The sequence below is a fragment of the Rhipicephalus microplus genome, chromosome 2 (assembly GCF_043290135.1).
Source record: "Rhipicephalus microplus isolate Deutch F79 chromosome 2, USDA_Rmic, whole genome shotgun sequence".
In the NCBI taxonomy this organism is placed as follows: domain Eukaryota; kingdom Metazoa; phylum Arthropoda; class Arachnida; order Ixodida; family Ixodidae; genus Rhipicephalus; species Rhipicephalus microplus.
The window spans coordinates 84060254-84074960 of NC_134701.1; the positions used below are offsets into that span (position 1 = coordinate 84060254).

At 45.6% G+C, this 14707-nt stretch overlaps 1 protein-coding gene across 1 annotated transcript in view; it reads left to right on the forward strand.

The window, feature by feature from the left end:
- The first annotated feature begins 2507 nt into the window (after positions 1–2507).
- Positions 2508–14707, forward strand: part of LOC119169452 (uncharacterized) — a 54200-nt gene continuing 42000 nt past the window's right edge. The window contains exon 1 of the mRNA XM_037420516.2: positions 2508–2822. Coding sequence (XP_037276413.1) covers positions 2631–2822 — 192 coding nt within the window. The 5' untranslated portion in view covers positions 2508–2630. The remainder of the gene's footprint in view (positions 2823–14707) is intronic.

Genomic DNA, 14707 nt, shown 5'->3' on the forward strand with positions numbered 1-14707 from the left:
TCTATCTATCTATCTATCTCTCTATGTATGTTTCTATCTATCTATTTATCTATTTATCTATCTATCTATCCATCTATCTATACATCTATCTATCTGTCTATCTATCTATCTATCTATCCACCTAGGACTTGAACCGCGGCCCGAATTCTTGGGATGCTGCTGAAGCGCGCGATCCAAGGGCAGCACTGATAATCGCCTTCTTCGTCGATATTTTTTTAACAAACTGCTCCGCACGCAAAATTTCGCAAAACGTTCAGTTCCAGTGAGTACAGATGCTGACAGGCCGGTTTCATAGTAGCTCTACGCGGTAGTCTACCCAGCTCCACTAATCTAAGAATCTGCAGTTTCTGGGCTCGCTTGATCAGGGTAAACGGGGCGCCAACTTCTGGCTTTACGTTGTTCTCATTCCCGAAAGGCAACCCTTGAATCAATGTTCCAAGGAAAGCATGGTGCGTCGGCTTTCGATTCCTTTGCATTAAAGACTCCCTTGAACGCACTCTTCTGCTTGCGCTTGGAGGCATGTTGTAGCAGACAGTCTGTGGCGTGGTCTGTAGAGTTTTGTGAACATTCTAGTTCTTCGGGAGCAAGCCATTCGTGTACCGCTCAACGGTGAAGGAAGAATTCATGTTCCCGTGTTTGAAATAGACACGTAGGTGCTCAGTTTCATGTTTATTCTTCTTTACTTTGGAAGAATCCAACACGCACAGAGTTTCGTCTAGACGAGAGTTCACTTGTAGCGTGAACGTTTGGTGCTGCTTATTTGCGGTTCTTTGCTGCAATAATTCCACAGCAATCCTCCAACTTGATGAAAATACGCTGGTGTCAGGATGTCATACCATTGTCGAGGCTTTCGGTACTTTCAGTTATTTGACATGCAACTCTGGAGGTTGCATAGACTGCATTTCACAAACCAGTCACACTTTGTCTCCACTTACGTGGTTGATAGTAGAGGGACGATGTCGAAGTCGGTAGCCTTCAAGTCGGTGTGCAGTTGGTTGAGGCGTTCGTTGAGAATGCAAACCTCCTCTTCCGTGACGCTTTCTTGAGTGAGCGTTGCTTCTCTCTCGTTGACAATGCGTGTTAAATTAGACCTCTCAGATTTCCGCTCCAGCTGAGAGTTTCCATGTTGCGTCTACGCGTTGAGCAGCTGCAAATCCGTCGGTCGAATCCGTAAGCGAGAAGACGATTACGTTGGGTTTATCGACGTGGTTCGCTGTTACTGGGTTTCGGCGCCACCTGTAGAAAATCGAGCCTCCCGTTACGTCGAAAAAGAGTTTATTTGCAATAAACCACAACCCGATTTCGTGGGTTGCTGCTGCAGCGCGTGATCCAAAGGCCAACACTCTCGTTGTTTTCGTCTACGATCTTTTTCTAACATTTAGAGTTAATTTTTGCAGTGTTCCTTCTACTCACCTGACAGTCTCCTTGTTATTGACGTCATATACGAAACGGAAACACGATCTGATTGCAGATGTATACTACACGAAGCTCACTTCAATCACCACTGCTGCTGTGTTCACTTAGGAAGCACATTGTTTGAGTTGTGCCAGGTCTCATGCTGCAGGAGGGAGCTGCTGGCCTTACTTAGGATAATATTCCAATTTGCTGCTATCGCCTTTATTGTTTGCGGGTAAGCTGCAGCTTCTTTTAGAGTGAAGCTTGAAGGAACAAGATGAAATGTAAGCGTAACGTTCACTAGTTCAAACGTGGACTTTTCACCACCAGAAAAACTGCATAAACTATTCAAACGTAGCCCTGAAAAAACGCAAGGAATAGCAATCCCATCCTCTAAGCACGGCCTTCGCATGATGTGTCGCAACTATGTGCTCCAAAAGCCTTCATACCATTCACAATACTCAACTGATGCAAGCTAATTATTGCGGCAGAAAACAAGGTGACACATGAACTGAAAACACAGCTGTCGATTTCAGTCTCTACTTTGTCGGCGTTTTTTGCTCCTTGGCGCGAGTGCAATAGCGAGCATTCATGCATTCTTAGATAGTACACTGAGTAAACCATCGATGTGGTATCGAGAGAACCAGGGACCGTTATCGGCTTTAAGGCATCGAAGGACCGTTGACCAGCTGTAATGATGTCACTTCGTGTCGCATAATGACGCAGATTGTGGACCTTCTGGCGATTGAGAGGCCCAGCATGTGCGCTAAATACTTGCCGTAACCACGTATGTAAGATTTGTATAAACCGTTCTTTATTTTTCGGTGAGTTCAAGCAGCATGATGAGCCAATGAGTTTGATGCGTTCTATAGTTTTCACTGGAAAGCATTTAATAAACACACCAGCTGCGACATAAAAAACGTGTTAGAGCTGCTATTATGCCATCGACCTCAAAAACGAAAGAAAAAGAAATCATGAAACGGCAGCTGATTTATTTCATATGGTAATATCACGTGGAGCAATGGTCAGATGCGAAGTAGTGCAGATGCTGCAGGGAGGTATATATAGATTCATTGTGACTACTTCGAAGAGCAAATAAGCGAGACAGGACAGAGCGACACACAAAGTGCACATGTGTTTTATGTTAGTGGCAGACCAGAGCAAGGGTAAAATTTTAAAATGGTCAGCAGCAACAAAATGTGACACTGATCCGTACATACAACGCTTTATATTTCATGAATTCTGCGTGCGGCTCGTGTGCGCTGTTTTCCGCTCACTTCTTGGCACCCTTAGCCTCAACTGCTAGCATAGGAATGTGCGCAAAGCCTAGTGCCCTGCTTTTGACAGTTCTGGCAGCATTACTTAGCTGCAGTGGCGCTTTTCTCGATAACAACCCTGCACTCGGAGACTACCAGGACGACAGCAAGGTAATTTCGTGTTAAATTCTTCTACCTTTACAAAAATGGGTGGTTTTATATACACATATGACTGATCCAAGTAAGAGATAATAGTTATATACAGTGAAAGCTGCTGGAGGTACTAGCCGCTTCCAATCCCACATATATATTTCGCAAAACAAAACTGTAGTAAACCCCACGCAATGGGGGAATCCATTTCACGTGAAGCAGTCCTCAAGAAGCTGCATTTTCCGTACTTTGAGCCAAGTCTAAAAGATGTATGGACGCCTGTGTGTAATGTGGGAACATTTAGGCACAATGTGGGCTGACTGGATGACTAGTCATGGTGACGACCTTGTCATTCAAAGGCTAGCTCATTGCTCGACGTATGCCTGTACCCTCTTCACAGCAGAGATGTCACTTCTTTCACAGTGTAGTGTAAGCTACTATGCTGCAATTCTGTTAGCGCGAGGAGCCCCTGCTGGACGATTGGCCTTGAAATATTGGAGTGGCGCCCTCTCGCCTGTGGCGTTGAGGCACGGATTCCGCTCTCGACCACACTGCAGCAGCCGCTGCTCCTGTACGCGGAAAGCCTGCTTCAAGCGAGAACTTCCTCGAGCGAACAGCCTTGCGAGGGTCAACTAAGGCTTGACATGAATGTTTTTGAGAGCAATTATGAACTAGTAGTGGCCAAATCTACAGGGCCGAGAAATCTTCCAGATGGCCGATGAGAACGCGGATGTCACCGACCGCATCGCTGGTAGAAAGTCAAGCAAGGAGTGAGTGATCTCACTTATCATTTGCATTTCCCACTGTACTATACTAATTAGTGTGCGTGTTTTCAATATTTTTGCAGTAAGGGTATCTTTCTAGAGCATATACAACTATGTATATAAACCTTCCGAAACATTGCGGTGTCTCACCGAAGGCGAGGTGGGGTACGATCGACGCAGGCCGTGCACGTTATAGACTACACGGTCGAGGTCGTTAAGGGAAACCGCATCACCGTCGGGCTCCGGTTCTGCCAACAAGTTAATTTGCGAAACGACTTCTCAACGTCTCCGCGACAATTCAGTTCGGGACGAATAATGATAATTTCGTTCCTTTGAATAGAGATTGTTGCAACCCAATGTAATTTGTTGCCGTGGTGAGTGCTGTGCAATGGTTAAGTACTATTCTGTGTATCAGTGTAGTTCGACCACCTGTGAAAAGGGCGTTTGCGTTAAAAACTGTACTCAGGAGAAGGGCACGCCTGCCCTTCTCGTCAGAGTATTTTTAGGAGCAAAGCTCTTTAATGCGTGGGTCGTGCGTCTCCTGTATGTAGTAGCCACCTCTCGTTTTAGTCCTTGGTTTGTCTACTGGATGGCGGTACTTCTCTATGATGAATGTATGATGAAACGTTACGAAATGGTGGTACTTGGAGTGTTCACTAGATGGAATAAATGACGGACGGACGGACGGACGGACGGACGGATGGACAGACGGACGGACGGACGGACAGACAGACAGACAGACAGACAGACAGACAGACAGACAGACAGACAGACAGACAGACAGACAGACAGACAGACAGACAGACAGACGGGTGGATGGACGAATGGACAGACGGACGGACATAGCGACAGATGGACAGACGAACGCAGCCAGCAGATGACGACGGTTTATCGATAAGACCTTTCGAAGCTTCGCCCCAGTCATCATTCGATCCGTGGATATGCTGTGAATTTTTGGTGCTGTGCATCACAAGGGACTGCGAACAAGGCGATATGTGTGATAATCACTGCCCAATTTTGCAACTGTTGCAGTGGCAAACAACACTCGAGATAATTGCTACAGGACAGCTGTTTAAATGACTGCTTTGACAGTAAATTCTTTCTTCATGACATTTACTACAAACGCAAAGTAGCATCAAATGGCAAATTAAAGATATTAGTGCTAAGATTGCCGTCATGAACATCGGAAAAGTTTTGTCTTAATTGAGGGTGCAAGTTGATTTTCTATCGCAATAGTGGGGTCTTAAGGGCAGATGCTTGTGTGGCCAGGGGAGGGGGCAAACGCCACGTTCTTGCACACCCTTTTCGGTGCAAATGACCCTAGTAAGTCCCGGTAATGTTGCTTCAGTGTGAACGATGTCACGAAAAAGGTCGTATAAATACCACACGGGGTCATCGCTTGGACACAAAAATATATGAAACAGTTATCGTTTATCAAATACCAGGCACTGGGCCACAAAAATTACAATGGCAAAGGCAAGCTGGGTCAAGTTTTTGTTCACGTGCGTGGCATAATGAAAAGCTTAAAGAGCTCGGCTTCTATAAAATTCATGTGCACTAAAAAGTGTCAGCAGGTTTCGCTCACAAATTTGTGATAACTAGGCGTGCTCGTCTTCGTGAGCAAACTACGCGGGAACGCACACAGCCAAATGAAGCCGTAGTTTCACATATCCACAGCACCGCTCTACTGCGCTCGCGAGACGCGCTTCCCAGCGGGATGATTCTGAGGCCGCGTCGTTGGCTCTCTGTCTGGGGGACTTCGCGGCACGTTTTGTATTGAAACTGCACACGATATAATTCGCCTATGCCTATAGCCCGAGTTCAACTAATTGATAAAGAACTGGTGAGGTACTCAAACATGATTAAATGCTTACTGAAGAGCGGACCGTACGGCGGGTGTAGAAGTTAGTGTCAGTGAAGTTTCTGCACATGGATGATGAAGTCGTCGGGCACTTTCTCATTCTGAGCTCGACTATCATCTTTCTCTTCAGCTTTGTGCCTTTAGGATACTTGTGGGAGCAAACGCCCTTTTCACGGGCGTCGAAGTAAACAGAAACACAGAGCAGTACTTCACCATTGCGCAGTTGTATTGCGCCACGGAGACAAGTGGTCACCGTTCTAGGAAACAAAGCGCTGTGCTTCTGAATTTAATGTGAAAAGCATAGACCCATGGTTGTCTGAATAGCGTCGGTAGCCACCATGTGGGAGGTGACCAACTGAACTGCTTTTTAGTGGAGGTTTATACCCTGACGATGGTTTTTACATGAAACTGAGTCGACGAGCGTGTCCGAAGGACGCGAATCCTCATACTAACGTCATACTGTCGTCACTTCCAGCAGCACCATCCGTCAGCCACCAGGCCAATAACGTGCTAAGTCGACTGTTAGTTAAACAATTAAGGTCGATCCCTTCACAAGGGCGGAAGATAAGGCTGAAATCGTGGACGAGGCTGAATTGCGCGTCGTCTGCATTTCTAAATGATTACAGTAAACAGTAAGCAATTCACGTGAACACTTCACGTCGATGCACTGAGCTGTAACACCCAGTAATGGCGAAGTACAAATTTGAACTCCTGATGTGCGCCACAGCTGGACCAGATCTCCATCTCAATATCAAGGTCAAAGGGTTCTCGGTCGAAATTAGTCGCACTTGCGTCTTAATCTTTGGAGGTTTAAAGGCTGTTTCACATGCCGCGATTGCAGCGAGAAAAAAAAAGCGTTCCGTTCGCTCCAGTCGCTCTGTTCGGGACCGTCACCAGTGGCGGTTTCGTTTCACACGGACTGCGAACGGCCCGCGATTTTCGCTCTGCGACAGGAGTGGTCAGTTCTTGCCACCGCTCATTGTGACAGACACGAATGTAATGTAATAATATGTGCATTATGATATCATGAAGTTACCGCGAACGGTGACGAAAGGTTTGCTTGTTTCGACATTTAGGAACACTTTCCAGTTTCAATTCATCTTAAAAGGCACAGCATCGTAGAAGTGTGGCAGCTTGGGATAGTAGGCATGGCATGACGATAGCTATAGCGCGAAAACAAAACGATGACATAGAGACAAGAAGGACATGACACGAGGGTGTCCTTCGTGTCCTTCTTGTCTCTGTGTCATCGTTTTGTTCTCGCGCTATATCTATCGGCACAGAATTGGCCATTACCAAAACAAACACGTCAGCTCTATTTCGACGGCTTGGCCCGAACAGCCCTGTTTCGACGGGTCTCGACCTAAAATTTCTCCCTCCACTGCGATCAGAGCGAAAATTTCCAACATGTTAGAAGCTCGCCGCGTACTGCTGCGGTGGGAGCAAACTGTCCTTTTTTTTTCGCTGCGAGTGCATTCGCAGCCTGGAAATCACTACTTTTTGTGTCATGTGAAACGGCCTTTAGGCGGGTGCGTGTTAGCGACGCTTTGATACAAAATTACAATACATGGCACGTGCAGTTTGCTATTTTTCTAATATCTTACTTTGTCCGGATACTATCCTCTACAGCATATTCAGCCGAAACGAGATATGCGGAAAATGTGAACACTGGCTTTTCTGATTGAATATACTTCGAAAATAAAGCACATTTTGATCGTATTCGAACTTTTCACTCTTTTGACAACCTCAGAAATATTGTCATGTAGCATGTTCCTGAGCATAAAATAAGAAAATATCTGTCCTGAAAGCTCCCCGTCAGTCTATCTATATGAAGGGCTACATTTTACTTATAATTTTTATAACACATCATAAATATATGCATGGTATAGTGCATATTTGTATCGATTTTACAAGTACTAACTGGTACAGTGTTCCAAGTTCAATAAAGTTTTATTTAGAGCCGTAACAGTTGGAATAAAAAAGTCTGTATTAGGTAACATTTCTCAGGTGTTCTTCTTTAACGAAGTTGTTTTTTTCTGTGGTTATTACTTAAAATATGGACTTTTTTTCTGGCATTACGATTTTCAGTGGGAGGACGCGAAGGTGTATATGTCTTGCGAGTTTACAGTTACATATTTCGCGGGGCATGCTGCAATGAACGCAAAACACCTGAGGTCGTGAGAGACATAGATCCTCTGCGCGAACTGTTTTTAACAGTATTTGTTACAATACTTCTTATTTTTCTCTTGTGTTCTGCATTACGTAAAACACCACCAGAAGTTTTGTCCACGTTGTTCACGGTGCTGTTGCTGCTCAAAAGGGCTCGTGACAATGGCCTCATGAGTCACCATAGGTTGTCCCACTCAAGTTGACCGGCAAGCAAGCTTCATGATATATCATGATGAAAAGCTGACCCAAGCCGGAAACACATTGACACAAAAGAAGCAATTGAGGTGAAATGCCTCCATGACGTTAGTTACTGCAACGTTCCTTGCATGTCATTTTGTTTCCGAGCTTAATACTGCAATATTTGTGCATCAGTTTAAAAATTGAAGCTCAACATTTTGATACTTTCCTGAAGTGCTTTTAGCACCAGATAGTCTTTGAAAACTATGTTTACTATTATTCAAACCTGAAGCTGTGTTATGTACATTTGAATTACAGAAATACAGATCTTCAAAACGATCATATCACTGCGAAGAATTCCATTTACGTGTAGCGTGACGTTTGCAGTTTCATGGCAGCCATTTTGCTTTTAGTATTTTACACTATCCCGAATTTGCACACTCAACTGTGCTTGAACTTAAAATCCTCCAAATCATTGCACAAATCACAGCCACATTAGACATTTGCGCGCAGCTAGCCTATGCAACGCATCAGTTGAAAGCATGTCAAAGACATCAGCGTTCATGAAAAAAAGCATCTTTGGGGGCACCAGATTGGACATCTTACTACCACCTGCTCGTAATTACGTTTCCTGACATGCGTTTCCCCATCTCCATGATATCAGTGTATATCTTTTGTTCTACCCCATATGCACCCGAGCATTCTTGTTCGAACGTTGCGTATTTCAAGTTAAGGCGTCTGTGGAAAGGGGTTGAATGTCACTGCAGACAGCACCCCTTTTTGACAAGCTGTTGAGCGTGGCATTTTAGTGTGACCATTCTTCATCAAGAAAATATTCAAGACACTCATTGCACACTTCGTGTTGTGCTTATGTGTGCGCCCCACCCCTACGCCCCTTTCTTTCTATTCAAGAGGGCCCCTATCTCTTCCAGTGGCCCACAAGATGTCCCGAAACGTCCATGCTTGATAACCACTGCTTTAACAAAACAAATTTTGCGTGGCAGAAGCGTAGAATTCCGCCAAGCGTCAAGGCATGTGAATTGCACAACGATTGAGAGTTTAAATGCCCAGCCATTACAAAGCGCTGAGGCATATTTGATAATCAGCAGCTGTGAAGGTTCGCGCGCTGCCTTACGAATACAAAATGTGATCTACAGGGATTCGCAAAGGCGTATATTGTGGTTTAGTAGGCACTTGGCAACGGTACTTGCAGTAGGAGGTGTAAAAATCTTTAGGAAGCAGAAAAGAAAAGGCGAACGCAGGTGCACCAAACATTAACCCGCCCAGTGTCAAAATGTCTTACATGACACTTTGATACGGCAATGTTAACTGTGCAAACGTTTGTTTTCTTACGCCATGGTTGACACATCCTCCACGAATCAAATGCAATCAGAAATCAGGAAGGCGATGCGCGTGCGGCTCGATTACGTTTTCACGTTATACTTTTAAAGATGAAGAATCCTCCTGGTTTCTGCGTTTTCCATTACATCACACAACTTCGCTTAAAATGCTTGAGTAACATTTTCAGTCTATATTTTGTTCTTTATTTTATTTTAAAGACTTTTTTCTGAGTGTTTCGGTCCCGTATGCTTTTTTTATGAAGGCTTTCAATTTATTGTTCTTTGATTTCTATAATGTGTGAAAACCCAGTTCAAGTTCACATTTGACCCCTTTACGGGCTTCGCTTCTGAGAAGTGAATGGCGCTCGGAGGCCCTGTACGAGAGCGTTCCACAGCATGATCTTTGTCAGATGAAGCTGCTGTCATATCAATGAACGTGGGCTGTGCTACTTGTAGATGCAAATGTATATGTAGATGTAAATGTAGATCCTAAACTTCATGCTCACACCCTTGTTCTAGTTCTTGTTGACCTTCACTTGTGGCTCATACCCACTGTAGGGTATAAGCCACTAATTGAGTTATCCTATAAAATATTACTCAACTTTAGAGTAAAGTAACTTATAAAAGGAAAAAGTCAGAACTTTAGAACGAAATTTTGATAATTAAAGATGTGTACCTGCTATAAAGCTTTTGCGTTATAATAAATATTAACCTAGATCATAACCTAAATTTTAAAAAAAGAGAAGTTATGCGTATGTCGACACAGAAGTATATTAGAATTACTTTGTTAGAGTTTTTGTTCCATTCAGATAATTCCGCACTGCCACTCACCCTAAGACATTCGCCATTCAACTGATACAAAACAACAGTGGTCTAATATTCCTTTACGAATAAAATAATCGTGCTTTTTTATGAAACAAGCTTCCTAAATAGTGCGAACTTTTCTTCAATTTTCCAAGCAAAACAGTAGTGCCGAATTTCCGGGTGCTATATACCTCATTCATCTTATTCGCTTACATCTTACTTCAGCCACCGGAACATGCCCGTCAAGTTGTCTTATTAACACGTGCCCATCAGATGCATGCCCATCCCTTAGATTCTTTATAACAACTTGGAGCGCAAACAAACGGGCAAAGTAAAGAGGTGCAGAAACAAGGTTTTAGTTGGATAAAAATAAGAAAACACGAGAGGAATGAGGGTTACGAGTGGGAGGGTTAAAACCGAAATCTGCTGTCGAGAAACATTATCTCGCAATCTAAAATGGTATGGAAGGGGAAGTGACACAAATCTAGGTGGTTTTAGATGCGGAGCATCTAATACTCGAGGCTTGTAGTGCGGCGCCGTCCGCAAGCTTCCTCCTCCTTCTTCCACCATCTGTGCATCCCTTCCTCCTCTACACACCGCGCGCGCTTCACTCCTCCACCATCTGTGCACCCTTCCTCCTCTACACACCGCGTGCGCTTCTCCTCTTCACGAACATTCGCTAGCTGTATAATGTAGCGCGCATGCGCCGTCACGCTTCGAGAACATCGGCAGCTGACGCGCGCGCATGCGCCGTTGCGCTTCTCCCCCTTCTCGAACATTCGACAGCTGACAGTGCATGCGCCGTCGCGCTGTATATATACTCAAGGTCGGCGCTCGCTCGCTCAGTTGCCGCTCGTCGGTTGGTTTGTACGGCGCGTCGACGTCCAAGGTCGCGGTGAAATGAATTCCAACGAATCCACAAACACAATGATCGACGTCCCTTCGACCAGCGCCGCCCTTTCGCATACGTGTGTACGTGTTCACTCATTTAACACCCCCTCCTACAACCACGTTAACCAATTTAGCCATCGACCCAAGTAAGTCGCAATTTAACACCCCATTTCACAACCACGTTAACCAATTTAGCCATCGACCCAAGTAAGTCGACCTTTAACACCCCGTTAACCAATTATATGCTCCGCATCCTCCTCAGTGTTCCCCCGAGGGAAGCTGCGGGCAATTTTTTTCTAACAAAAAGAATGACGCCATATCCACGAAGTCATTGATGAACAAGGAGCTGGCTCCGGTGGTTAAATCTGGTAAACCGTGAATCGTCGATACATCCACTGCACTATCATACAAAGACGTGCCCTTTCAGGGGCAGCGAAGGTTTTAGGACGTTAAACCCCACATATCAATCAATTCAACTTCAACACTCATTATTATTATTATTATTATTATTATTATTATTATTATTATTATTATTATTATTATTATTATTATTATTATTATTATTATTATTATTATTATTATTATTATTATTATAGTGAATAAGGAAGACGTTCATACCATCAGCTCAACTATCATCAACAGAAGAAAGAGGCACGAGGTGTCGACGATCGAGCACCGTCATCTGGGTCCGCCTGCGTTCCTTTCGAGCTACCACCCGCTTGCTCAGTTCCTTCAATAAACCCCCATATGCTGCAACACGGCGTCATTGAACCTTCACAAAGTCCATGGGCCTCACCTGTAGTGCTCGTTCAAATTGGGATGGTTCCGTTCGCTTCTGCGTGGATTACCGGCGCCTAAATAAGATAACTCGAAAAGACGTGTATTCTTTACCCAGGATTGACGATGCCCTTGATACTTTACAAGGTGCCGAGTTTTTTTTCATCATTAGATTTGCGCTCAGGGTACTGGCAGGTCCCTCTTGCAGGTGATGATCGACCAAAAAAAAATGGCAGCATATCCACGGAGTGAATAATGGAGAGTGGGGTGAAGAATTCGTCCATCCATTCGTTCTTGCTTCCGTGCGTCCTTGCGTCCATCAGTGTGACCGTCCATGCGTCCATCAGCCCGTCCATGCGTGCGTCTGTTCGTGCGTCCGTCCCTGAGTTCGTCCAAGCAGCCGCCCCTTCGTCCGTTCATGCGTCCATCCATGCATCTGTCTATGTGTCCGTTCGTCCATCTATTCAACACTCCAAGTACCACCATCTCGCATCTTTTCATCATATATTCCCCATATAGAAGCACCGCCATCCAGCGGACTTTCCAAGGACTAAACGAGAGGTGGCACACGCACACTTTCTTACGGCTTGCGCTTCGGGTCCACTCCTCACCTTTAACCACCTCGAGTATATGGTATATACTAGTTCACTGTATTCATGGCACTACGGCCGAACGCTCGCTAAACCTTTCGAAAACCAAGGACGTTACGCCCAGCGAGTATGACGTAGCAAACTTTTTCAGTCAGATAGTGCTCAATGTACATGCCAATGGCTGCTAATGGGAATTGAGAGGCGGATAATTCGGCTTTACTTTCTTACGGCTTGCGCTTCGTATATACTTCCCATTTTTAACCACCTCGAGTTCATTCATGGTATATACAAGTTCATTGTATTCATGGTACTGCGGCTCAACGCTCGCTAAACCTTTCTAAAGCTAAGGAGGTTACACCCAGCGAGTATAACGTAGCAACCCTTTCTTGTCAGATAGTGCTCAATGTACATGCCAATGGCTGCTAATGGTGATCGCCGCCTGCGCGTTAACTAAAAGCCGAATGCTCCTGTCTCTCATTCTCCATTAGCAGCCATTGACATGTACATTGAGCACTATATTTATTGTTCAGCAACGCACAGAAGAAGTCTCTCACCGGCACCACCTTGGAGGTCAAAATGTTATACTTCTTACATACTATGGGGGACGAACGAGTGCCGCTATAAAAAGCTTCTCCTCTAAAACAGCCTTCGTGACACCCGACGGTCTATATGAGTTTAATGTCATGCCCTTCGGCCTCTGCAACGCGCCTGCCACCTTCGAGCAAAAGATGGACTCGGTTCTTCGGGTTTTGAAGTGGCAAATATGTCTCTGTTATCTCGACGACATTGTCATCTTTGCGCCACACTTTGCGACTCATCTCGAGTGCCTGAAACACGTCCTCACGTGCCTGAAGAATGCTCAGCTCCAACTCAACCTGGAAAAGTGCCACTTCACTGCTCGGCGACTTAACGATTCTCGGGCATGTCGTAATCAAAGGGCAGTATACTTTCATACCCGGCTAAATTACGTGCTGTCGCCGACTTCCCCAAACCAACGGCTATGAAGCAGTTACGGAGCTTCGTGGGGTTATGCTCTTACTTTCGCCGATTCTTGCGCAACTTCGCCTCTATCATTGCGCCTTTGACCGAACTTCTAGGCAGGGTCACTGATCTTTCGTCAGGGTGTTCTGAGTGTGACCAAGCCTTCTGTACCCTTCGTCATCTCCTCACTTCACCACGAATACTGCGTCACTACGATCCTATGGCGGCAAATGAGGTCCACACCGACGCCAGTGGTGTCGGCCTTGGTGAGTTTCTCCCGCAACGCTAGCCTGGATTCGCCGAGTATGTCGTCGCCTACGCCAGCAGAACTCTCACTAAGGCTGAATCGAACTACAACGTCACAGAGAAGGAATGCTTGGCGATCGTTTTGGCGCTTGTCAAGTTCCGCCCATACCTTCATGGCTGTACTTTTTATGTAGTAATGGACCACCACGCATTATGCTGGTTGGCTTCGCTCAAGGATCCATCGGGCCGTCTTGCCCGTTAGGCTCTTCAACTTCAAGAATGTCACATCCGCGTTGTATATAGTTCCGGCCACAAGCATAACGATGCTGATGCACTATCGCGATCTCCCCTATCCCCGGAAATTGCATCTGTTTCCTCGGACAACATGTTGTCAGCTCTTGACGAGGACACCATCTCTTCTGCACAACGCAATGACCCATGGATCGTTTCGCTTCTTGACGCGTTATCCGAGGCACCGACACTTCCAACTACTCGAACCGAGCGCCGCCAGGCTCCACACTTCAGTATTCGGTATGGCCTTTTGTACCGGCGCAACTATTCAGCAGATGGTAGGAAGTGGCTACTAGTCATTCCCCGAACGCTGCGCCATTTCATTCCGAACGCTGCGCCGTTTCTGTGCGTCATTTCATTCCGACCAACAATGTGCTCACGCCGGTGTTTTCAAGACTTACGAGCGTTTAAGAAAAAGGTACTACTGCCGTAGAATGTTTACCTTCGTCCGCCAGTTCATTCATGGTTGCGGCGAATGTCACCGGAGGAAAAACACGCCACATCCTGCAACAGGTTCATTTCAGCCCCTTCCATGCCCAGACCACCCATTCGGCCGTGTAGGGATTGACCTCTACGATCCACTACCATTGACAACGGCAGACAACCGATGGCATATCGCGGCTTTGTATCATCTTACACGGTACACTAATACTGCTGCTCTCCCCACAGCTGCAGCACAAAACGTCGCAACTTTCATAATCAATCGTTTTGTGCTTCATCATGGTCCTCCTCGCGAACTCCTCAGTGACTGAGGGCGTGTTTTCCTCTCCGATGTAATTCAAGCACTTCTTCAACAGTGCCATATTGTACACCGGAAGAGTACAGCCTACCACCCACAGACGAATGATTTGACTGATCGCTTTAATTTTTAGGTTTGACTGAACGCTTTAAACGAAAGAAGAGCCACCAATGTCGAGTCTTGCTGTACACCTTCCGACAAGCATCAACAGCTGGCCGCCTGCTGTCCTCAGGTGAGGTCCCGTCCACGTAGTCTTCACTTTTTTTAGGCATACGG